Here is a 26,804-nt window from a genome sequence, read left to right on the forward strand (position 1 = left end):
AAACAGCTGGTAATAGGGCTGCAAAAATGTTCTTATGTGAAGAGACAGAGGCTGTGGGAGAGTGGGTAAGCTGGAGGATGCCTAAAATTGAGGATTTTTTTTTTTTTTGCCATGCAAAATGAATATGACTAAATCATCTGTCCAAATTAAATGCACATGAATTAGCAATGTAATTAGAGTCCAACCACTAGAAATAATCAGAGGCTGTGCAGTCATGATTTCACAGTGATAACAGATGCTTCTCAAGCCCTCTGTCTCTCTTCCATCTCCACGGCTTCGCAGTCTTGCACTTACAGCAGGTGTCCATAAAAAGAAAAAAAAAAGAAAAAAGAGAGCGAGAGCACTATGTGAAGGCAAGCCAATCTGAAAGCAATCATTGACCATCAACCACCATGATTGGTTTGATTACAGTGCACCAGATGCAACTGGCTAGGCACAGCTATAAGATTCTTTAACAGGAAATACACTCTGTCCCTTTCAATCACTCTCAAGAGGTGACAACATCAAGGGAAGACAGAGCTCCCTGAAGCAACAGTCTGGTGTAAAAACTGAATTAATTGTGGGTGTCAGTCAAATTCTGATCGCCGCAATCAAGCGAGAAGTTTCCCCAAAGTTACACCGACACCTGCAAAGTAGTCTAAAATGTACAACAGTCAGTGTTTACTGAGCTTCCTGCTGTGAATTCCTGGAAACCAGCATCAAAAGGAAATCTCTGTGCTTTTGTTTCTTAAAAAGTATGTTTGAGAGAACTGAAATAACTGCACCAATAAGATATTTAAAACAGTTCTCATTACCTGGATTTATACGATTCAAACCCCGCATAAACAAAGCAAAATGAATAACATATTAATAATAGGCCCTCTGGCATAGTACATCATACTGTGCCTGGACCGGCATCTGTAGACAGCCATGCATAGTTCAACAGTAATACTTGCACAGGTGGAGAAGGAGGAGGGAAGGCGGTGGTGGGCCTGTGGACAGCAGGAGGTGTACGCCCGGCCTCATTAGCCAGAATCTCACTGGGGATAGGGAGAAGCTCTGCTTTCCATCTCAACATGCTGCATCACCACAATTAGGATACAGGCCCAAAATCTCACCCTTTATAACTGTCTAATTTTCTTGTAATCCGCAGCTAGCTGAGGACAGTCTTGTGGGATGCGATGAGGAAATGCTCCTTTCACACACCGACTTTGCCACAGTTTTGACACAAATCTCCTAGCAAGCGCAGCTGGTGTCTTGGAGCTCCAGCTGACAAATGACTTTGCATAAATAATGCCTGAAAACAGTTGAGCATGAGCAATGCTATTTAATTGCATGTGGATTCAGGCATTTTAAATATGACTGTTTTAATAAGGCACTCTTAAACTGCAGCAACGCTTAGCCAATTTTGTCAGACTCAAAAAGTTACCTTGCTATATCTTAAAACTGCTGGTTGGTTTATTCGTTATTACTACATATTTGTCACATATGAGTTATGATTCACATATTCTTGTTTCTTTTTTTCTCAACGTCTTTGCTTCTGCAGTTATACTCTCTGCATTTGCATATTTGCAAATGTTTTAACATGTCTCACAAGCCACTAACTACAAGGTGCTCTGAAATCTGTGCATTCACATTCACCCTCCCATTCACAACAGCTTTGTTTGACAAAAATTCCTACTTATTAAGATGTCCCAGGTTTTATGCCAAGAAATTAATAGTATGGCGCATTTCTTTGAAAGATGTGTGTCTTTTCGTAATTATGAAACACTCACCTTTGTTAGCTGAAACAGCCAATGTGGCAACTAGAAAGTGTTTTAAATGTCATAAAAATATTCCTGCCCTGAATCATTTTATGCAACATTTATCACATTTATAACATTTTGCTCATTATGAAACTTAATTAAGTTCATTTGACATGTTTATTCAGTGTGTAACAATTCAACAGAGTGGAGGACTAAAATATAATACACAGGAGACCAGGAAAATAATTTAAAAAATCCAAACCTTTTAATACCCTCCCCATCATATTGTTTTAAGCTTACCAAACACTGCCAGTAATATTTGATTGCACAAAGACCCCCCCAGGATATTTTCTTCTACAGTATCAAAATAAAGAGCAGAGCTCTCAAATTCTACACTAGCATTTGAAAACTAAAAACACACAACAAACACCCCGGCATAATAAAGCACGTATTAGTGCTTTATTATTTTTTCTTTTTATGGAGTACTATGGCAGACGATTGAAAGGTTTTGATATCGAGTCTCCTATTAAATGAAAAGAGATGACAACACAGGGGCAAAGTGCAGTTCATTTACTTCACAAATGGAAGCGGGAGATTAGACAATGCATGGACAAACCATCGAGCAAATTCCACAGTGCAAACAGTAATGTTCAGAGCTTCACGGCCTTTTAAATATGTCTGAGACACATGATGGTCCAAGTATGTCTGGGATAGCTGTGGTTAAATTGGAATAAAATGGGACCAGGAGGGGGTAATGAGAAACTCTGAGTTAATGAGAAGACGTACTAATGTGTCAACGCTTGACTTGGGGAGAATCAAATCAGACCTGCAGGCCATAGGGGAAATTTCCCAAGAAGGAAAAAAAAAACAGCCATTCATTCTGTGCCTGCATGTATCATTTTAGGTTTTTTTTCTCCCTCTCCTTCGAAGATGACCTACTTATGAAGCCAGCTCTGTATTGCTAAGTATTACCCATATCCACACATGTATATTGTCCATAAACAAGTTGCATACCATTCAATTACATGTTTAAAGTGTCTCATTATTGCTTCAGTTGTTATGCACCTTTTTATGGGTGACTGCAGATGCAACAAGGAAGCGTATCAACGGCGGAATTTGTAAGGAGGACAAACCAAGTTCCTCTCATGTCAGTGCTACTGCTCTTCAACATCACAACAGAACATACTTGAAATTCTAGACATGGCGCAGCGCCCTTTGATATGTAAATGTGCACCTTCATTGCACTGGCAGTGATACTGAATGAAGGAACTTTATTTATTTTTTCCTTGCCAATTGAACCTGTTATGTTCCAAGGGAATTTGTTAATTCAGAGCTGGGGACTAATCACAGCATCATAGTCTCACAGGTACAGTATTATCCTTCACACACGTTAAAAAGTCCTTACATCGACAGATTCCCATGTGTGAATACAGAACAATGGATGAGCTCGTTGACGATTTATACTGAGATATTATAAGGGCAAGTCCAAAAAAAAAAGTAATTTACTTCTCACTTGGCACTCATTTCTGTTTCTACTCGCGCCTTCGCAGCTTTCTCTCTTAACAGCATAAAGTGTTAGTTGCAGCTGTTGTTGTTTTTTTGTTTTGTCTTGTTTTTTTTACCTTGGTGGTTATTTTAGGGATGTGAGAGGCAGGATGATATGCATATTTAATAAGTTCACCGTTTGTTTGTGCATTCACTTCAGTATACTGTAACAATAGCAGAGTTCAATACTCTTCTTCAACTTCAGCTATGCTCACCTGCTAATGGGGGGGGGATAGTTTTCTGCCAATAGCCGGGACTGTATCTAGTCTTTCCCACTGACGAATCATTATCACAGCACAGCAAGCCATTAGAGGGCTGATTTTATTTGTTTGTGCTGAATGCCTGTGTTACCTGAAGAGGGCCGAAGATTAAATGGGTGAAAAATCCAACAGTGTTGGTTAATCTGTGATGTGCAGAGCGGCTTTAAATCCGTTTAACCACAGTATTATATATTTACAATACTGCTTATGAATCACCAACCCCTCCAACCCCCTCGAGAGCAAATCAAAGTTAAGCCAAACATGCCCAGAATATTACACATTTCTAATAGCAGCCGCGTGAGCCAACATATTTCTCTGAATAGCAAAAGTGCGTGTTGTCTGGATGCTTATTTCTTGTGAGATCAATACCTTCCGAGCCTACATGACAGCCAGTCCAATAAGCTAAACGCATTATTTGTTGGATACAAAGTTGCTTCAGATTCCACTGAGATTGTGAGATGAGCAGTTATGAGGCATGGTTTGTCGCCGGTTTAGTAGGGCTGTCTAAAATGAATGACACCTTCATGAAGTCACCGCGGTCATTGACTGACAGTTCGGCGAAATTCGGCCACGCAGAAGAATACTTAAGCCCTGGGGCCACAATTGTGCTATCAACAGTCAACTGACCACAGAGCACAAAGAGCTTATCATCAGTAGAGAAAAGCTTACATGCCCCAGAGAGCCATTTCATGTCCCTGTGAATACCAGGGGGTCCTAACACTGCGGAGAAGAGCTGCTCACTTTATTGTGCTGCCATCAGTCACATCGGTTTGTGTCCTTGGCTGCCTCGAAGCATCTCCATCCCCCCAGTGTTCACAACAGTGGAGTGCCATGTGAGAGCCTTGCCAGCAGCTCTGTCCACACTGCAGTTGAGTAGAGTGACTGTGAAAGACTCGCGCTGCCACTCTTAATAGGACAGGGTTAGCCATGAGATGAGCCCCGAGACACTAGTTTAATCTATAACACCCACGCCTCCCCAGGCCACCGGAGAGAGAAGGCACTTCATCGACTCCTAGCACCACCTCAGCCACCTCTTTGTCACTCTCTCTCTCCTCTTTTTCTCTTCTTGTACGTATTTGCTCACAGACGGCACATGCAAACACAGACGTGCACACACATTGCTCCCTGCTTGGCGTCTCGGCAAGGTGTTATTCATGTGTTGGACACCTGAATCTCCCGCTGTGCTGACATATTGTTTCCTGCTTCCCCCCATCTCTGGACTCCTTTTACACCAGGCCTAAAATAACTCATTTCACCTCCTACTGGAACATTCGGCACGTTAATCAATAGATGAGTTTCAACTCTTGTCTTTGAGCAGGACTAGGTAGTATCATGCCACTCTGTGGTCTCTGTTTTTTGGGGGATTCTTTTTGGCGTGTATGTTTGTTTGTTTTTGTTTTTTATTTGTTTGTTTGTTTGTTTGTTGGGGGGGGGGGGTACTGTTATTATCCTATACAAATATATAGGTTATGAGCATTTTATGTTTCAGATGGTTTTACAATACAAGAGCTGGTTATTTCAAGACATTTGAATGAATGTGCCTTTTTCTAATCAGTCTTCTTTGTTCTTTTGCATTCAACCAATATTCTTCACAGTTTTTTGGTCCTTCAAGCAGCTTGTTCATTGTGTTTGTCGTTTGACCTTTTTTTTAAGCTAGTATCTCAGGGAGATTGAAAGGCGCTAACAGCATTCATGCTCTGAAATGATTACTGTTCAAACAGCACAGTAATGACATGTCTGATGAAGAAATTAGACTGCAGTCACTTTATGGCTTCAGTAAAATTAAGTCCTTAATTGATGGCAGGAAGGCTGAAAAAAAAGGCTTCTTCTCTCAGTACAGTCAATTGACTATGGGGAAGTCTAAATATGGACATTTTGAGCAAAGGCAAACCAAGCAATCAGTCGAATTTGTTTTGCTCCCTATTGGTGGCACACTCTTTTCTTAAATGCCATGCAACACTATAACATTAATCACTTGAACATGCTGTTCTTTGGGAGCAGAAAAAACATGTCACCTTATGCAAGCTGGATGACTCATTGGCTGACTTTGACTGCTGCTTTATTAACTCAAAATCTTGAAAGACCTTCTTTCTATTTACATTTAAATACATTAAATAATCCAGCTTGTACGCTAACATAGCATCTATAAGCAAGAGTGATGGAGTCTTGAATCTTATAGACTTCTTGTATGAAGCATTATCTCAGTTAAAACTTTTCAGATATGGTCTGAAATTTGCTTGTGACAGCATCATTTGCAAAGCAAAAATTTGTCAGCCCAGGAAAAGTGCTCTTTGATTTGGTAAGTTTGGAGGCCAGTGAACTTACTTTCATGTTCAAGAAACCAGTCTGAGATCATTTGAGCTTACTTACAATGTGGCCATAAAGGGACAGACACAGTTAACAACAACAACCAGGTGTAGAGTTTAAATCATGCTGAATTGGTACTAAATGGTTCAAAGTGTGCAAACATTGCATCAACACCACCAGCAGCCTGTTGATGGCAATATGGATCCCTATTTTCATGTTTTTTGCACCAAATTTTGACCCTAAATTTGACTGTCAGAGAAGACATTTTTTCAGTCCTCCATACCATCCAGTTTTGGTGAGTTGTGGCAAATTGAAGGCTCAGTTTCCTGTAATTAGCTGACAGGAGTTGTACCTGGTGTAGGCTTCAGCTGTTCCATTCAATCTGCTTTGTGTTTTAAAGATGCTGTTCTGCAAATCTTGGTTGTAACAAGTGGTTATTTGATTATTAGCTCCAGGCAGTTTGTCCAGTCTCCACTGACCTCTGGAATTAGAAAATGATTATTACCCTGAGAACTCCCACCCACTCAATGTTTTTTCAGAGTCTTTCAGATTCTCTGTAAACTGAAAGATTTTTGAATGGGAAATGCCTGTCTGATACCAAAAACCACACCACATTCCCCTTTATTCCCTATCCCTATATCCCTGTTTCTCAGTTTGAACCTCAGCAGGTCATATTGACTATGTCTACATGGCTAAATGTACTGAATTGTGGCGATGTGGTTGGTAACACAGTGGCTGGTGAGTATATGCTAAGTTTGAAACCTTCAAGCCATTTTTTTCTTTGTCAGATGTTTCAGCACCAAGGACAGAGTGACAAATGACACCTATGTCCATGGACTCTGTAAAACTATGTTATTTCTTTTATAGTAAGCACTAAACTTATTTCTATGTAAAGTGTACTTTTGCTATTGCTGCATGTATGTTTCTATAAATGTGGCACAATGCAGCACAGAATTTAAGCACAAATGCCTACAGTGTGGACGCTACATTTTCTGTGTATCTGGTTTGTTTGAAAGTTGGTATTCTTAAGATGAAGCTTGTCTAAAGAGTGTCTAGTTTACGCTTCATGCTGTTTATAAGGTGTTAGGCTTGCCACAGAGAATAATTGGAGTTCAACATCTTGTAGCATCAAACCACTGATTAATAAACTTACTCCACTCTTGCTAAGAAATAGCCAAACCATGAACATAAACTATAGAAAACCTTGACAACCAATCAAAAACGATGCCAGACATGACACCATTGTAACAAAATATCCAACAGCAGCTCAAAACACTGTAATATCCAAAGAACCATATCATATTTGTCTTATCTAATGATGTGTTAAATTTATTTATTTTATTTTATTTTGTCTGAACTGCCAGGCACTGGAGATGAAACATAGCCATTTGGCTAACTCTGGCATATTTACATTGATATGTTCAATAATATACTGTCCCTTTTTAAATAAAAATATTTCAATTCAAATTTATTTAAAAAAGGAGATTTGCCAGTAGGATGCCCAGATACATGTAGGTAAGGCAAGATGGACTGGCATGGAAATGCTGTTATCATCTGAGGTTACAGGAATGCTGGCTGAGCTGTCCAGATTTTCCCTAGCATATTGCATACATATGTTCCAGATATATTATTTTACCAACCCCAGTTGTTTATAAATACTCATGGTTAAGCTATAGATACAGCAGCTTGCAACTGAAGTCGTCTGTACTTCTCTACAGTGGTTTATGGACCACTGTCGCTCTCTGTGGTAATGGATTTGGAAGTGGTGCCAGAGGTTCGCAGCAAATGCTCTTTATTCAATGCACTGTGGCCGCTGGGGGCATTCAGTTTTTACAGGGAGGAGATAGTCCTGTATTAAAATAGATTCCCTGAATGTGAGCCAGCAAATATTAAGCCACACAAGCTGTCATTAAACAATGCTGTTCCTTTAGGCCTCGCACATTTCAATTACACATATCTGCCATCTTTTTTTCCTCCCAGGAGAAGGCAAATAAACAGGCAAATGGACAAACAGCATTCAATCTGACTGAAAACTATTCTAGCGTCGTAACCCAAGGTTATCATGCAAGATCTCTCAATGTGTGGGTGTGCGAGTCTTCTCCATATACCTATAGTGGTATTTGAACAAACTGTGTGCCACTGCATGCTTTTCCATGTACAGTATGTCCCTCTGTATGCACACATTTGTCAGTACGTCTCCTTGGGAATTCATTGGTGGATTTACCTATTGTCTCCCATAATCTTACGCTTTGCAGATGGGATGTACAAATTCCCCCTATGCCTCTCTGCCTCTTTTTACCTCTCCCCCGTATTGGTAGACTGGGAAACAGATGATCATCCTTTGAACCCAACACTCAGCCTGATCCTCTTATCATAGCCAACCTTCCTGAGTCTTTAATTTGAGGTCTGCCAAACTCTGCTCTGTGCACAATGTGGCTCTTGTCTCTACCCCACTGTTTTTAATGTGTGTGAGAGGAAGGGAAGTAAAAAAAAAAAAAAAAGACAAGAAAGACAGAGAGGGAGGGGAAAAGGTAGAGTGAGGGGTGATCTGTGCACATTTGCACACCTGTCTCTAGGGATAGTCTATCAACCTGAAAAAAGACAAGTCCGTAGGCAGGTCAGTATTCTGGGGAACACAGTGAACAACTCTTAAAGGATTCATCTCTGGCTACCTGCTTCCCACGCCTTTCCAAGGCAATGCTCATTCTTCCTCTTTTCTCTTTCTCACTCCTGCTAATATCGTAATCCCAGATGGGACAGAGCACGTGTTGTTTGGCAAATTACCCTGTGGGGGGTCTGGTCAGTTAGAGGGGCTCAGAATGCCTCCCTTCAATGCTGGCTTTGTACAGAACCATGCTACTGTAGGGGATACATCACAATGCTGCATTGTTGTTATGGCAGCATATCAAACATGGGAAGTAAAACAATAGCAGGAAAGATGCATCCCTGCCATCCATCGAGGCTATGCCTGATGTAAACAAATAACTGTCTTCATTTACATTATAATTGCCTCCTGTTTCATTCTGTTTTTCCATTACTGTCAATGAGAAGGTCACGATATAATGATCTACAGCTATGACTATATCCACTATTCGCTTTCAGTGTACAGACGCGTGCCTATGATCTACACACACTGGTTTGCACATGTTCATGCACACATGTATAGAGCATACTGAGGGAGCTCTTACACTAAGCAGTGAATCAATTACTCACTCAGCTGCATATTTTTGGAGGATCAAAGGATCACACACCTTTGTGTAGTCGTGTGCTGGGGCATGTACTAAAAATGTACCAGTTAACGAATACCTCAGTCTGATAGATCAGAAAAACAAATGCAGATTAGCATTCCCCCAAAGAAAATTTTAGACACTTGCATCAGAAAAAGCCTGAAAGGCACAAAATACAGATAGAATTGGCTGCACCTTTTTTTCAAACACTTCTGCAATCAGATGAAATAAATGCTCCGTCCCTGAATAAAATGAGAGACAAAAACGGATCTGTTGTAACTCCTTAGCAGTGATTTTTTTTTAGTGAAGAAAGCAAGTTTTAATGTGAAACCCACTTCTTTAACTTCTAGAAGTGATTTTTCATGTGAAGGAAGACTCTTTTTATACACAATTACACAAAACCAAAAATAATTAGGAGACAAGAAAAATTAAATGACATCAAATAAAATTAAAATTAAATGTTGCTGTTAAATAAGTATTTAAAAAGAAACAAAAAAACAGAAAAAGTTGTGGCTTATCGATTACATATGTTCCAACACATTTAAATGTTTTCTATAAAAGCATGCTAAGCATAATCTTTAGTCACTGACATTTATATTGTCTTCTTTTCCACAATGCTGACATTTTCTGGCTTTTTCATCATGCAAATGTAGCTTTCCTTTGCACTTTTTTCCCCCTTTTCTCTTGAATCTCAGTACCACTGATAGAAAATGCCATTTAAACTCACCACAGGGGTCTGCTGCATCCTGCTAAAGTGAAATGTGCAAAAGAATATGAAGGTATCAGTGTAACAAAAGACTTGTGTGAGCAAGTCAGCTGCTAAGTGATTGAGAGCTGATATTTCTGCATGTTTCTTTGTCCATGCGTTAGAGAGAAAGCGAGAATGGATGAAAAACTTTATATGAGTGCATCTGTGTAGTTTATTGTGTGGGTAATTTTAACTTTTACACCTTCACATTATTTGTTCTCTATTGTTACATGACACTTTCTGAGATAGTGAGCCAAACATTTGCCAGCTGTTCCAGTGATACTGGCATGATGGCAGAATTGTGGAAGCGTGAGCATTTCTGTTATTGTGTTATGGCTCCAAATGGCAATGAAAGGTATGAGTTTGTGCACTGCTGAAAACAACATATTGCACAGTATTAGTTAGGCCTGTAATGCTTGATGCTTTCATAAAACAAAACAGTGGAGAGGCAAACAAATCAACATCAGGAAGCTCGTGTTTCTGTGTACATAGGCACTTTGATTTTGATTAATATGGCCCGATGAAGGCAAAAAAATCAATCCAGTGGTAATTAAAGTTATATAAAATTCTATTAATGCACTTTTTTGTGATGCATGCCATCATTGTAAAAGCTGTACCTTTTAAGAGATGGCCGGTGAAACCTTAATGAGACTGCAATGTGACTCTTCTCTGCCCATGCAGCACTCACCCACCCACGGCAATTGACTTGAATGCTTTCAATGTCCAAAGAGAAATATCATCCTTTTGCTGTGGGTGTAAGAGCGACATTATGTCTATTTATGTGTGTTTAAACACAAAGATTTTTCAAGTTCTTAACCAGATTTACCACAAAGAAAGGGTCACAACAGAACAGAGCATGGCATGAATGATTTTAATGAGGATATTCTGACTTGAAGAAATTTAGAGGTTTGCTTTTTGTGTCACAGCTCTTTGTCTAAATCTAAAATTGGATTTTTCTCTCTACAGATAACACAGAATGGCTGAAAAGCAAAGAATCAAGGTGCTGGAATGACCAAGACAAAGTCCAGAACTCAGCCTGATTGAAACACTTTGCTGGGACCTTGCTTTTGGTTCCTTGCTGGAACCAAAATTCCTCCACAAAGATGTGACGAAACTGATAAAGTCATAGAAAAAAAATGATTACTTCAAGTTATTGCCGCTAAAGGTGGTTCTACAAGCTGTTGAATCATGAGGTGTACTCAGGCGTTAAAGTGGACCAGCACAATCCGGTACAGCGTTCCTGCACCTTGAATTAATGAACATTTAAATCTGATAGACAGGTTAATGCATATTATTGCTGAATGAGTTCATTTTTGTGTCCTGCAGCCTGTGTCCTGTAGCTGGCTGTTGCTTTCAGTAATGGCACGAAGACACTTATTCAGCAATGAGAAAATAATGAAAAGACCTGGTCACACTCTTTTTTTTTTTTTTCTTCTCATCTTTGTGATGTATTTAAGGTGCAGATGTAAATACACTCGATCACTATACAGCATCTAGCTAACACCACAGAAGTGGAATGAAAGTGAATGAGAGTAAATGAGGTAAATTGTTTTAAGTAATTTCAAATGTAACTTTTCAACCTGTTTAAAAATGACAAAAAAAACCCACAAAAATGTTTCTGCACAGTTCTGCTTATTTTTTCAAAGAGCTTTAAAATCAGACACTGGACAATTGAATATATTGCATATATGGACCATTACGGCAAGGCTGGGATGGTCAATTTGGTAAAGCAAATCCGTTGGGCATCTTTCTTTGCCTTTAGACAATAATTCTGATGGCAAAAGAGCCAAACGGGACAGGCAAAAAAAAAAAATAAATTACTATTGCTATTTTTTGGATTTATTCAAATCCAAAAAATAGCAATGGATATTGGAGTAGCAGCACAGGTCACATTTTTTTTTTTTTGGTGGTCTTGAGCAATACAATCAATCAATGGTCTTTCAAAGTTTCCCTTTGGACATTGGCTGCTTCTTCATTTGCTTTCAGTACTTCTACCTGACTCTTTACAGAGGAATGTTTATTTTGGTTTCTTAAGCCACTTACCACTTATATTCAAGTATAAAAGAGGCACCTCATTGGATAAACCAGTGTTGTCTCTATACATAACAAGCAACTTTGTAAAGACTTAAATTAAATCATGCCAAATTTGTAACTTGCTCCCTGTTACAAAAACACATCCTTTGTTCTCATGTTTTGTTGGATTTATGATACATTCTGTCATAGTTTTGCATTTCAGCCTGTGGTGTTATGGATCTAGGAAAAATGAATGGAACTACAAACGTAGGTTTTAATTTACCATGTAATGCAATGTGGAAAGCATCTGGTTGGCAACACCTTGATTTTTCAGCATGGCAATGATTCTAAACACACTGCCAATTCAGTCGAACTATACCTGCACAGAAAACCCCACAATGGTAAGCTTTTGGTCATGGATTGGCCAACACAGAGCCCGTATCTCAACATTAATGTAGCAATGTGAGATCATCATGACTAACATCCAAAGAAAAGCTTTGAATGTCCTTCAAAAACTAGTTACTAGTCCATGACAAGAAAACTTCAGGTTCAGACTATCTTAAAAAGCAAAAAGCAAAATCACATAATTTCCTTCATTAGGGATTAAGAAAGTATTCTGATTCTGATTCAAAGCTTGTCAAGGGAAATACTGACTTTCATACCACAGAGTATCACGGCCACATTCGGAAAAAAAAATATATATATATATTATTAATCATTTTGAGAATAAAGTCAAAATTCTATTTCAGGAAAAAAGTTGAAATGTGAAGATTCCTGTTGTGGTTTTAAGAAAAAAACCTGCAGCTGTTATGCTCTATACAAAGTGCCCTCTGTAGTGAAATCAATTACACTTACAGTTACAAGGAAATTATCCCTCTTTTAGCACGTAAATACTATGTGGTGATAATTATAAGGACGCTGAAAAAAACGGTGCAGAAATCTGCATCTGCTCAGAACAAAAAAAGCCCACAAACTCTGAGTTGGCCAGATTTGTACAAAGCAAAATGGCTGGCAATGGACAAATGCAAGGAAACAATGGTTACACTCTTCTGCAATAAAGAGAATGTATGTTGTATCACACAACACGACAGTGCCAAGACATTTTGCATTTTTTTCTTAATGTGGCCCTAACACTCCTTTGTACTTTCAAGCAAATCAGACTTGTACAAACTCTGTTTTCCCTAACATAGTGTGTCTCCATGTATGCACATTTCAATAAATCACTGAACTTATTCCCCATTTCCATTCCCCGTAGGTGGCTGAAGACTTTTGCACAGCACTGTCTATACATATTTAAATGTAATAATGGATTGCATAATCAGTCTTAATATAGCTTCATTTTTAGCAGATTAGAAGTGATTGCGCTGGCTGGACCATTCTATTTCTCTCTCTAATTTTAGTCTGTGGCTGTAATGGCCTTTTTTCACCTCTTGCAGTTACAGGCCCCCCTCGAAAATGTGATGACAGATCTCAGTGGGTTTATCCTAGGAGAAATACATTTCACTAATATCACTATCTGCCACTTACCATTTTGTGAAGTGTTATCATGGCCACTCTAATGCTGTGTGTGGTGAAAGAAGTTGGTATTAAATGAGATACTTTTGCTCTGTGGTTCAAAACAGCCAGCAACCAAGACCTCTCGCTGTGGGTCACAATGCTCTCGATGTATTAATCCATTTAGCAGAAAGAACATATGGCATACTAAATGAGCCTTGACGTGCTGAGTGAATGCTTTATATAGCACAGGCGCTCAGAGAGAGTTATGCCATGTCTCCGTGCTGTGCTTTAAGGCATGGACAGCAAGGACTCAAGCAGAGAGCAACATCTCACAACTGAGAGATCACAGGTGTGGCCCTTGCATCTGCCTAGTCCAGCATTATACAACATAACAAAAAGAGGGACTACCTGAACACTTTCACTTATTTGAATATTGTTGCTATGGCCTAAAAATGCTACAAAAACCCTTTTGCAGTGCTCAAAACTCATAATCACACTACTAAACATATTATCCATGTGGACATCCTGGGTGTAAAGATAACAAAAAACAATGCGTGATGGCAGTAACTAACAGAGATGGGCAGTAACGCGTTATTTGTAACGCGTTATTGTAATCTGATTACTTTTTTCAAGTAACGAGTAAAGTAAGGGATTACTATTGCAAAAACGGTAATTAGATTACCGTTACTTTCCCGTAGGAACGCTGCGTTACTGCGTTACTAAAACCCTGATTTTTTTTGCGAGAATGTCTCATGACAGTGACGTAAGTGAGTGCGCCGTTAGTGACAACAGCTGTGTGCAGATCAACAATGGATCATATATCGATTGTGGGAGAGAGTATGAGCATGCAGCGTTTAACGCGTGGAAGTACTGACCTTACTTTGAGTTTGATTCCATAAAAAGTGACAAAAACATTAGTGTCCGTTGTGCGTGGGAAGAAAACTTCTTTTTACAGCGAAAAAAAAGCCCTAAACAAGCACCGAGTGCGCAAGGACATAATGGGAAATTCACTCGCGGATTCTTCCACTGACCGCTGCGGCACACCTGCACCAGGGGAAACCTCCGCCTCCTCACTCCTGCTTTACAGGTGAAAATAGAGCAAAAGGACCGCTAGTCTTTGACTTTATTTATTTTCTGCTGTGTTTTACTTGCTTCTATTTGAAAGACTGAGTGTAAACACAAAAAATATTTTATTTTATGTGCTGGAATATGCAGAAAATAGGTTTAGATGTTAAACTAATTTATTCAAGTCAGAGAATGGTGCATATAATTAAATTTTTGCTTGATGCATAAAGTTAAAAGATTGAAACTGATAAAACAAGTTAAAAAAAGATACTTTTCCATTTGATTACATTTTGTATGATGGATTATGTAGAAAAAATAGAATTGGGCTGACAGATCTATCGCTTTATCACCTCTTCAGGTTGTAAATCGTGTTTTTAAAAAGTAACTAAGTAACTAAGTAATTAATTACTTTTGAAAATAAGTAATCAGTAAAGTATCTTGATTACTTTTTTGGTGAGGTAATCAGTAATTAGTTACTGATTACTTTTTTCAAGTGACTTGACCAACACTGGTAACTAAATATGCTCAGGTTACTGCAACAGCCTGACCCGTAGAGATTGACATAGTCCGGTCTTCCCATTTCTGGTAACTCAACGCTTCCAGCGAATGCGTGTGTTAATGTCATTAATAAAACACGCAACCATTATTTGAAACAATTAGCAATTCTGAGAAGCTACCTTTCTGAGAATGATGATCCCCTCCTGGTTGTGGTCATTGGTAGTGATATCAAACATGGCGCCTCCATCGCCCGGCACAATTGTGTACTCCACTTCTGCATTTTTTCCAATGTCCAGGTCATGGGCTTTGATTCTCCCAACAGCAGAGCCCACTGTAGACGATTCAGGAACTCTCAAGTGAAAGAAACCTGCCAACAACAACAACACAAAAATATGTTTATATAAATCAGACAGGACTCATTTGTTATCATCTGTTGTCATCAAATGGAAATGTAGAGCTCCTTACATCCTCTGTGCTTTAAGTATTCTCTCACCGAGCCAAGGATGTCTTATCCACCCACAGGCAAAGCAACTGATATTCTCTGTGTCTGAAGTCAGGCCTGTAGCTATAGGCATGATATTATTCAATTTTGACGTGTTTGGACATCAAGGCTAATCGGCTCCTTGAAATTGGTTGGCTCAACCTGTAAGACCAACATACACAAGAGTCCAGGGGCTTTGATACTACCAACAGCAGACATTTCTGCCGAGGATTTGGGAAGAAATCCGTAAGCAAACAAGCAGCAGGTTGATTGATTATCACTTACACCAGGTGGTGGATAGAAATTCATCTTTTTTTTTTTCATTCTAAATTTCCCTACTCTGGCTGAGAAGGATATCAGTTTGAACTATCAGTTTTTGCTGCTTCCAGAGAAAAGAAAACTTTACTGTTGCATTAAAAATCGAGTGCCTACACCTAGTGACTTCAAGGAGGTGGTGTGGGCGATTCAGTAGCACGCTGAAAGTGGACCTGGAACGTCTAAGGGTAATTACACCACTGATTTTGTCCTTGCAATCTATATAAGTTTAAGAAATCTCAGAATGATGCAATGTCAGAAGGCACTGCGATATTATTCATGATGACTGGATTAGCAAGCGCTTCTAATCAGAGTCCAGCAGCTGAACCTGACCGCTGCAACAGCTTCACTGCTTTGCCATTTTAATAAGCAAATTCCAATCATACTGAATCAATACTTTAAAAAAAAAAAAAAGCAGCAAAGACCAGTTACACATTTTTTATTTGCTCAGCCTTTATTTGACAAATAAAATCTTGCTTGAACTTGAGGATTAGAAAGGATCAATAAAGAGAACAAAATGTGCAGAAGAAATTGTGTGATTGTGCTTCTGATAACAGTGGATTCCTACTTTGTTTCTCAAAAATAAATATGCTAAAACAAAACCACCAACTGTCCAATACCACAAGAAAATAATAGCGTACTATCTTAGGACTCATTTGTTATTCCTCAATTTTACTGTGGATCATAGCTTTTTCCTTCATGTTGATCCAAGGATTGAGAGAGGAAAGCTGCAGCATATGTGTGAATCCAGGAGCTGTGATTAAATATAATCAATAAATAATCAAATACTCTCAAGAACATCCTGTCATTTCAAAGTCTTTTCAGGTTCGTGTCCTTTCAAGGATAGAACAAGAACTTTTTGTAAACCCCAGAGTGAAAAAAAATCAAGTTATAAATTATTAGATGGTAACAAACAGCTGTTATGTGGCACTGTCATTGGGTTAACAAGCTTCTAGGATTTAATTCAGCTAAGCCAGATGCAGGTACTATACACCGCTATTAGTAATGGCATCTGCTGGCTTTCCATCACAGAGGTTTAGGGGATTGACAGTTCCCAAACACATAATCTATAATAACAAGCAACGGAAAGACAGATGTGTGGTGGGTTCATACGGCAATATATTACTGAATCAGACAGAAAGAGTTCTTCTACGCATGACCACCGCACATTATTTAAACCTGCAAGCCCCATATAAATGGAAAAAAGAAGAAGACAAAGGCAGGATTTAGGACAGGGCAGAGGAGCCACCATACTTGGCCCAAACCTCTGTGCTGTGACAGCATTATGGAAATATCAGCTTTTCCTTGCAGCCAAAGGAGCTTGACCGTCTGACTGCATCTATTTACATTCAGAGGAGGCCATTCAGTGTCACCTGAAATACCGAAAAAGTCTGCATCAATACAGAGCAGTATTTGTGCTTTCCTGTCATACAGTTGCTGGCTTGGAATAGAAAACATTGTGCAGAGAGTTTAATATTTATGCTCAGTATATGCAGAGAAGCTTTCACAGATCAATGATTTTACAGAATTGTGGATTTTTTCCCCCCTGCATGGCTTCTTACATGACCTGGTGAACGCTACAATTGAATTAATCTGTTTAGCAGCTTATATAAAATACTGAGTAAAATACTGAGTTTAAATACACTGGCTCAATCCCTGATGCATCAGCGACATGCTCAAATCTGATCCAAATATAGAAGGATGCCCCATGAGCGAAATAAAACCAACCCCGGTTTATTTGCCAGGAGTAGTAGCAGTAGATGCAATCATGCAAAATAAACAGGCCATTGCTTACGACAGTGCATAATGACAAATAATGAAAAGCAATTACAAAGAGTAGATATGATGAATACCCCCTGCCCCGTTGTAATTGCACAGTGTTTATTTCATTGTCAAAAAAATGTGTGAACCTGTATAAGGTCATCTCCATCATCATTGCGCTACATAACAGCCAAGATGCTGTTTTCTGCAAAGTGCACTCACTTTTAGAGAACCTGGGTGGGTTGTCGTTGACATCGCTGAGGGTGATGTTGATGGTGGTGGTCCCAGCCAGTCCCCCCAGCTGGCCCCCCATGTCCTTGGCCTGGATTAATACCTGGTACTGTTCCTTCACCTCTCTGTCCATATTGGGCAAGGCTGTCTTTATAACCCCTGGTGTACAGCAAGATTGATGAGAAATACAGATAATAAAGAAGAGATATAGCAGAGAAGGAAGAGCAGATAGTGAGAGACAGAGATGGAGAGATAGAGAGACAAAGGGAAAAAGAGTGGTGAACATAAAATTCTCAGAAAAAAACAGTTGATGCCAGATCCACAATTTACTTCAAAAAGCACAATATATTTCCACCTAAGCAGCTGACTCCCGTGTAAGAAGCTGCATATGTGCTCAGACCAAGGCTGAAATAGAGGTCATCTTACAAACTGGAAACACTTGACATTCAATAGGGAGCTCTGGTGAAGCCATATAATGATTCACTTGAGGATCAGAGACCCTGAGATCAGAGAGCGTTTGTACTGCAGATTAATAGCTAGGTCAGTGGGAGGTTGGCAGGCTAAAAAGAGGCAACCAGCATAGGTGGGTCCACACTTTCTCCTTTTCTCATTCTACTCAATCTGGTGAGGATGTCCCATTTGATCCGCAAACATCTAACATGTAAGAATCCAAATCAAAGACTATAGTTATTTTTTTTTAACTTCTGTCATCTTTTTTCTTTTGGGAAGAAGGAGAGTGTCTCTCCCTGTGACATGCATGGTGATTTATGTATATTGTTGTCCTCCTGCCTTTGCTCACCTTTTACCTCCCAGTGTTTGTTCCCCTTGTTTATGTGCGTTTGTAGATAGCTGCAGACCCAGCAGGGCAAACATTTGCTTTAACAGTTTGATTTTTTTCCAGCTTCAGTTTGAAATACAGTCACAGTAGGTGCTCTGTAAAGCTCTGGGATGAGCAGCATAATCAGCAACAGATTCCACCATATCTGGCTGTGTGATATGTATGAACCTATTTTCATATGCTTTGAACAGTTCCAGATAGCAAGCCAACAGCGGCCTACTACCAGCAAGTACTGGCAGTATGAAAGTACAGTATTCTTTATTTTTTTTATTTAGATTTTTTTTTAGATTCAGAGCCATCATCTGCCATGCTCCCCCTGCTGCCACTCCACAACCTTTTAGTGCCATTTCCTTCACATGAGACCAAAGCACACATATAAATAAGATGGAAATAACCAACACTGTTAATGTCTCACCACCAGAGATAGATAGATACTGGTTAAAATTACCTACCTCTATATGCACACAACACTGGCTAGCCAGCATCTATATGCCTGAGATTCAGTAACAAAGTAATGACATTCACCATATTCAAGGTGAATGTGTGATGTTAGAGCAGTTTGGTTTTAGTGTAGCACATCCTATAATCCAATTTTAAACCTTCAAATAAATAATTCAGATTCTCAGGTCTTATTGCCCCAAGGTTAATTCTGAGGCCTGTTTTTCCCGAGTGTTAAATTCTCACACATTTGATAAAAACCAAATTCTCTTGGGACAATGCAAATCACATAAAGCCATATTTTATTCACAGTGGAAGACAGAAAACATAAATGTTTAAACTGGACATTTTACTGTTTCATTAACATATTTGTTCATTTTGAATTTGATTGCAGCAACATATCTGAAAAAAATGGGGTCAGGTAGCATCCTGCATTTAAAACAAACTTTGGCCCAGAGAAGAAGGTAGTGTTTCCCGATTATCTTCACTTAAGGCTTCTTCTTTGCGTGCTAGAGCTTTAACCTGCATTTTTGGATATCACGGTGAACTGTGTGAACACAGACAGTTATTTCTGGAAGTGTTCATGAGCCTATTAAGTGATTTTCATAACACAATCATGACTATTTTTAATGCTATATCTATGCTACAAATGTTCAACAATTTGTAGATGCAGTTTTTTTACAGATTGGTGAACATCTGCTGATCTTAAATTCTTAGACACTCTGCTTCTCTAAGAAGCTCTTTTATACCCTGTTATGTTACTGACCTGTTGCTAATTAATAGAAACTTAATGCAAAAGGTTCCTCTGGCTGTTTCTTTTTAGTACCACTTAGTTTTTCAGCCAGTTTTTTAGTCGTGTCACTGCCACTAAATTGAAAATGAGACAATATTTTTTAATGAAATGATAAAATGTTTCAGTTTAACATTTGATATGCTTTATATGTTCTGTTGTGAATAAAATATAGGTTTCTGAGATTTGCAAAACATTGCATTATTGTTTTGTTTAAATTCTAAATCTGTTCACAGCACAAAAAAAAAAAAACACAAGTACTTTACCTGTTTTGGGATCAACAGAGAAATAGGGTTGCCCGTGGAGGATGCTATACACCACTCTGGCACTGTTTCCATAGGTAGGGTCATCTGCATCTGTGGCTGTTACTTGCGTCACATATGTCCCTGCAGACAGGAGTCAGAAGACATATTGACTCGATCTAATCGCTTTCTTCATTAGACCGAGATCCAAACTCTTTGAACCTCATCAGTTTGCTAAACAATCTCACCTGACACTAATGAATGGTGAATCTCTGCCGAGAAAGCCTCAGCTAATGCGCAACATTCAGAGCCCCTGATGGAGTGCAATGAGCAATGAGGAGGAGTGCAGAGGAGAAATAATGTGCTGGGAAGTTGTTCAATTTTCTTGTTGTGTGTGTTGATTTGTGCATCGCTAAAAAGTAGCCGTTCTTTAACAATAGAGCAGCAGTTTTATGTTTTTGGTTATTTTTTTTTCCCCTTAAAACTCTTATGTGACTATTCATTATACAGTGTAACCATTAAGAAAACAAAGGGGCATGGCAAGAATAGTATTAAGATGGCAGTCTTCCAAACTCCTTCAGTAACAGGGACAGAATAATTACTTGTTGGATGTTTTGCTCATCCCTTTTAACTAGCTGGCAGTGAAAACACTATTTCACTAACACAATCCTGATTAAATGCATTGGAATTAAACAGATTTAATAAAAAGTTTCTAGTGTGAGGAAACAATAAGTGATGCCTTGACAGCATGACTGTTTGACAACTCCACAACTCATTTCTGGGGGTTCTCGTGCAGATGGACCAATTGTTTAGGAGGACTTGCAGACAGGTTGACATTGATGCTTCACTCGCAGTGCACATACGTCCACGTCTCAACCGCATGCCCACATCTGGATAGCTGTGCACAATATAGCTGAAGCATTTATGGGATATTTAGTATGATCAAGAGAGGCTGACCACAGGGACTGTATTTACATAGTTGCTTGGAATTCTGCTAAGATTTTAGCTCTCTATAAAGAACTTGATGTATACTAAATAGGCTTTTCAGTCTGAGGAGATGGTAACAATGGAATTAAACATGGTGTGAGGGATTAGTGTTTCAGTCCTCCACATGTGCCTGATTAGACATACCTGAGAAGGACTGCATCATGTTACAACACGGTATACAATAGATGAGATAATACACTTAACACCTTTTCTGTTCAGCCAAGGAGAGGAAATCCGCTTCAGTAAGAGCTCAGATGCAGAGAGAGTTTGAGAGACTTTAAGCACATCATACACCTACGCAGCAGGCACCAACCTAGGTGTAGGGCTATAAACAAGTCAAATAAATTCTACTCATATTATTATTATTATGGAAATTCAAATGCATAAGTAGGAACACGATGAAAGAAGTGACTTCAAAGGTCACTGCTGGTAACATTTTGCAAAAAGGAAATATATTATATTTATCTAACCTTAAATATTCAATTCGTTTCAGTCAGTATTCAAAAAAATGACGATGATGTGTTTCAGTAGAGTGTAGAGGAAGTCAAATGGCACTGAAATGAAATATGAAGTAAAAAAAGAAGAGAATGAATACAGTGAGTATCAGTCAAGAACTCTGGTGCATGGAAAAACAGTATATATGGCAAGAACGGATTTTAACGAGCTTGAAAGTCAATGGTTGGTATCGCCACCTTTAATCTTCAACACAGCCTGAACTCTCTCAGGCAAACTTTCTTGTCCTTTCTTTAAGTAGTCTTCAGGAATAGTTCTCCAGGCTTCTTGAAGGACATTCAAGCCTGACAAGTGTCTTCAAAGAAACACACACAGCTCTTCTTTTTACGTTGACTGCCTTTTGTTATGTCCTCAGTTAAGTTAAAGTTCAATAATGTTGAGGTCTGAGCTCTGGTAAGCACTGTGTCTTCTATACAGATATGCTTTCACTGCATTTACAATGCTTTTGTAAGCATGGCCATGCTGAAAAAATAAAGCTATTTCCAGTCAGAGACTTTCCAGATGATATTGAATGGTGGATCAAAATCTGATAGTAGTTTTATATGTTTGTAACTTAATCAATTTTGACCAGGTCCCCAATACTGCTAGCTGAAGTGCAGCCCCAAACCATGTCAGGGCCTGCAAATGGCTGCAGACACACACTCTTGTACCTGACTCTGTACATATGGATGACAACTGGAACCAAAAATTTCAAATTTAGATTCATCACTCCATTAGACCTATTGACACTACGGTCCATTTTTGTCCACTTCATCAGTGATTTGGCATACCTCAGCCTCCTCATTTACCTCAACAGCATCCATTCCACTGAGACTTTTTCTGAAGAGGCTTTGCAGATGCATCAGCTTAAGGGTCAGATGTGTCTCTCAGGTCTTTCTTAAGGGCATGACTTTCAGATACTGTTCATCTCACGCAGATTGATTTTTTTTTAGGTATAACAATTTTGTTCTCCTCTTGTCTAGTTTCTTCAGATTTTTTAAGGACACACTGCACACAATGTCCAGATATGCCTAGTTTTTAGCTCTTTAGAAATCATCTTGTTGGTGCAATTGGGGTTTTTCAGAAATTGAACTAATGAAGCTGGTACAAATTATGAGTTTTTGAGACAGGCTGCAAGTAACATATTGTTCTTTGCTACATTTTCATATATATGTAGATACAAAGGTGATTCATCCCTTGGGCTAGGTGCATTGGTCTGGCTCCTTGGGAGTAAAATATAAAGAAATTAAAGGGGACTTTTGCACAGTAAGGTACAGTCGCTTTCAGCACATTAACTTTTTCTAAAAACTTCATGGATAAGCTAATAGCTAACAAAGGATTATTACCACGAGGGCAAATAGATTACTTGACTCTATCTGCCATTACAGTGTTTATGCTCAGCATCTTTTAACTTTTATTTTGCCCTGCTAACAAAGACAACAAGAGAGATGTAGCAGTTAATGAGCCCATTGATCACCCAAGTCTTGCTGCTATAAATATTGATAATGACTTCATTTGGTTTAATGCTAATCCAATGGTTGCAGCTCAGTATAGGCATCCTTGTGGGTTGTTGTTTACACTGGCCGTTGCGGCTGAATTCACACAGTTGAATTCTCAACAAAGACATTTCTGGTAGTAATGTCCCTCTGTATAAATTGGTACCAATTTGGTTTCACCATTACTTTTTAATGGGACCTGGAATAACAGTTCCATCACCCAAACGAACAACTAAACCTTTATACGGACTAGATATTATTAAAAAAAATATACATATACATATTCTTCAATGTAGAAATAGGATACTCTTACTATTTTTACACAGAATATTATACATTTAGATATTGCCTTCTCCTAAAACAGTAATCAGTCACATATTGGTTAAGCTTATTCACATTGCCAATATCAGTTAAATGGGCAGTCCAATAAATGGGCACGAAGGTCATTTTAGTCATAACACCATAGGGAGTATTACTCAAGCTGTAAAAACAGTTGGAGTATGTGTTCTATGGATCTTGAGGGAGCTCTGCAAAGGCTGAAAAAATGACTATGATGATACCATCAGGGGTGCTTCACCAATCATTTTGCATATGATATCATCAGGGGTGTTTCCGCTTAAGACTTTCCACTTATAGCAGGAAGCTAGTGTTACAAACAGGGTAGGGGATGGGGTTGTTGCAGATGTAATCACTGATTTAATTCACAAATGAACTGTACTATCCAGTCGCTTGATGGAAAGTGAAGTTTTCGCTAATGCTTTAGAATGAAAGTCACAGTACAAATCATCAGTGCTTGTTTGACTTTCTTTTCTTTGGACCTCAGAAGCCCAACAACTAGCTATTTGTAAGCAACGCCATTAATCCAGTGTGTGGGTGCTGTTTAAATTTCATATCCGTACACTGTTTCCATGGTCACAACAGATGTTTTTCTTTTGATAAACTTAAAAGTCTCTTTCTTATTCTACAATAAACAGTTACCATGCAGCCTGTGATTTGGGAGTGTTCACTGGGGTTATGCTGCGTTGCTCCTGTTTTTCCTACCAATTCTCCAAAGAGTGCTGATTTTGGAGTTTTGAGGGTTTTATTGCAGTTCACATCAAGAGGAGCCTTTTTCCCTGTGAATTACCTTGATCTGTTCTCCCTGGGGATAACGTTGAAAGACAAAGCAGTGCAATTCACTCGGGGCACACCAAGAATAAATGGTCCTCTGAAATGTCAAAATCTGTTGGGGGGAGCAGTCTTACCCTGTGGTTGTAAAGATGCGCCTGAAAGAGAACTTTATGTGTTTCCAAAGTGGAAAAAAGAAAGTTTTCAATGCTGAGAATTGCGGTGTGCCGATGATGATACTGATCCAAGTATTTAAAAGTAACTCTGAATGATTACTTACCTACTGGTGACATCTCGGGAACACTGGCTGTATATGGTCCTTCCAGGAACTTGGGCTCATTGTCGTTGATATCTTGGACCTTGATTACAAATTCTGATTCAGGTTCCAGGGGCCTATTGGTGTTGATGTCAACAGCCTGGGCGCGCAGGGTGTAGTAAGGCTTCTCCTCCCTATCAAGACTTCTTAAGGCATGGATGTCCCCCGTTGTTTGGTCAATTGTGAAAATGGAGCCAGCCCCTTCTCCTGAGAGAGTGTACTTCACTGCACTGTCCCCCTTATCGAGGTCAGTGTGTAGCTGCAAGACAAAGCAGAAAAAAAAGACAGGTTGAGTGCAAACATTGGCACAGATAATGATTCATTGAATGCGCCGGGGAAGGGCTGTCAAGGAAGACTATTTCACAAAGACAGCCAAGGAAACTGACTGCGCATCAAAGAGCAAATTCATTTCTCTGCACAGATCTGCAAAACACTAAGTCATGAGAAAAATAAAATGATCGTGCTTTCAGAACATTTCACAGATTAATGAGGCTAAGTCGCTCATAAATAATGTATTCTCTCAGTGCAATTACGCTGCAGTGATAACTCTTCAACATCGTGGATCAATTCCTAATCATGAATGACGAAAAAATTTTCTCTTATATAAAACAGGAGATGTGAGGGTTTCTTTTTCTTTTTCTGTTTTTTCTTCCAAGTAGCAAAGTTCAAACTATAAATCCTTGAAGTAAATACTCGTTTTCAACCTTCACCTTAAAAGTCTTGTAACCAGAGGAGTCAGCACAGTTTCACAGTATCACAGCTCCAGCAAGAGAACCTCTTTGTATATAAACCCAGGACAGTGGCAGCTCTCTTTGTACAAGACAAACAAGTTCTGGGCTGGTGTTCGAAAGCCTATTGACACAGTTATGTTTTCCTCACTGCAGCGCTCATTCATACAACTCAAAGCCTTTTAAATATTTAAAGGCTGTAATGCAATGTGATCATCATCATATATGATTATGGATTTTTGCTTGCTAAGGTATGGAATTTCCATAGCCAGCTAACAACTTGTGGCTTGGGGCAAAACATATTTTTCATTTTTATTCTATCAAAAAAGGGATCTGAGTAGAGGTTGCTACATTTCTGGTTGTTTTTAAACCTTTGAACTGATTCCTGTAATCACCCCCTTACAATGGCGCTACCTAACACGTGGATAGATCCACACTCTAACACTCACGTTTCCCTCGATTAAATTAGCCTTTCTTCAGCCTGTAAATATTAACCTTTTTGCACATAGATAATTCCAGTGAATTTCCATGGCAATGCCCGGCATAGAGCCAAGAGTAAATGTGGGATGAGGCCATGAATTCTTTGTAGATTATGGTTCAAAACAACCCAAGACACACAGACATGTGCACAAACACACTAGAAGTAATTTGAGATTCAGAGCAAATTCCCAAGCTCACGCAAGCATAGCCTGGCATTATAATGTTATCACCCGTGGTGCATTATTTATTTCTACAGAAATGAATGAAAATTAGAGTTAGTACATGACCCCTATTGGATGGCAGCAAAACCACATAATATTTTCTGCAATGACCAAAAAAAAAGCAAAAAGTATTATTATTGTCTAATATACATAAAGTAATAATGATAAAAGTATGATCCTCAGGCACAAACTAGATATTGTAACAACAAAATGTGTTTGCATTTATCCTTAGTTAGTAATATAAGGTGATTCTAACTTATGATTGGCATGTACTGTAACATCGTAACAGTATATATCATGATGTAGCAGAATGTGGGCCACAACTAACGTTTTCAAAGTACCTTTTTACTTGGTTTCCTATATGCAGATGTGCTGTGCTTATATTATACCCTTATGTACTACTGTTAATTTAAAACTACCATCTTATGTCAATTTAACCACTAACTGACATGTGAGTTAAAGCAAAAGATGGTAACGTTTATTGGCTGAAGGCCCTCTTGCCGAGGGACATGTTGGTCTTATAATGAAGAGAAACCAGTGGATCAAGTGTCTCCACATGAAGAGAATTCAGTCATTGAAAGAAAGGGATGTCGTAACGTGCCTGTCATAAAGTATTAAAACTAAATAGAATAAAATGAAAACTTGTTGCAAGTGCTTACAATGAAACAATAGTGTCAGTATTTGCAACTGAAAACTTCTTTCCAATCATGCTTGAATGGTTGAGCAGTTTCATTTATCCCAGAGGGTCTCTTAATTTTAATGATAATTAATTGTGATTTTTCATGTGTCTCAAATTAACATTGTAAAAGGCTTTGGGGTATTTCTTTTATTGCTATCCGCCTACAGGGCAGCACTGTAAGTGTACAGAAAAACTCATTTTTAAAACTTTAACAATGCATCTTAATTTCATTTGAGGATGAGTGCCTGCACTCAACGCAATGGGCAATGACACGGGGTTGAGGGTGGAAGCTTCTAGTTTGGAAGATATGTTGATAAG

General features: G+C 38.8%; 1 protein-coding gene across 1 annotated transcript in view; it reads right to left on the reverse strand.

Annotated features, from left to right (window-relative positions):
* LOC120741296 (cadherin-12-like) overlaps nucleotides 1-26,804 on the reverse strand; it is a 100,197-nt gene that overhangs the window by 24,307 nt on the left and 49,086 nt on the right. The window contains exons 3-6 of the mRNA XM_040044090.1: nucleotides 24,343-24,637; nucleotides 20,005-20,124; nucleotides 17,664-17,831; nucleotides 15,064-15,251 (exon numbers count right to left, since the gene is read on the reverse strand). Of these exons, the coding sequence (XP_039900024.1) occupies nucleotides 15,064-15,251; nucleotides 17,664-17,831; nucleotides 20,005-20,124; nucleotides 24,343-24,637 (771 nt within the window). The remainder of the gene's footprint in view (nucleotides 1-15,063; nucleotides 15,252-17,663; nucleotides 17,832-20,004; nucleotides 20,125-24,342; nucleotides 24,638-26,804) is intronic.

Source organism: Simochromis diagramma, unplaced genomic scaffold, assembly GCF_900408965.1.
Source record: "Simochromis diagramma unplaced genomic scaffold, fSimDia1.1 OVJJ01000602.1, whole genome shotgun sequence".
NCBI lineage: Eukaryota > Metazoa > Chordata > Actinopteri > Cichliformes > Cichlidae > Simochromis > Simochromis diagramma.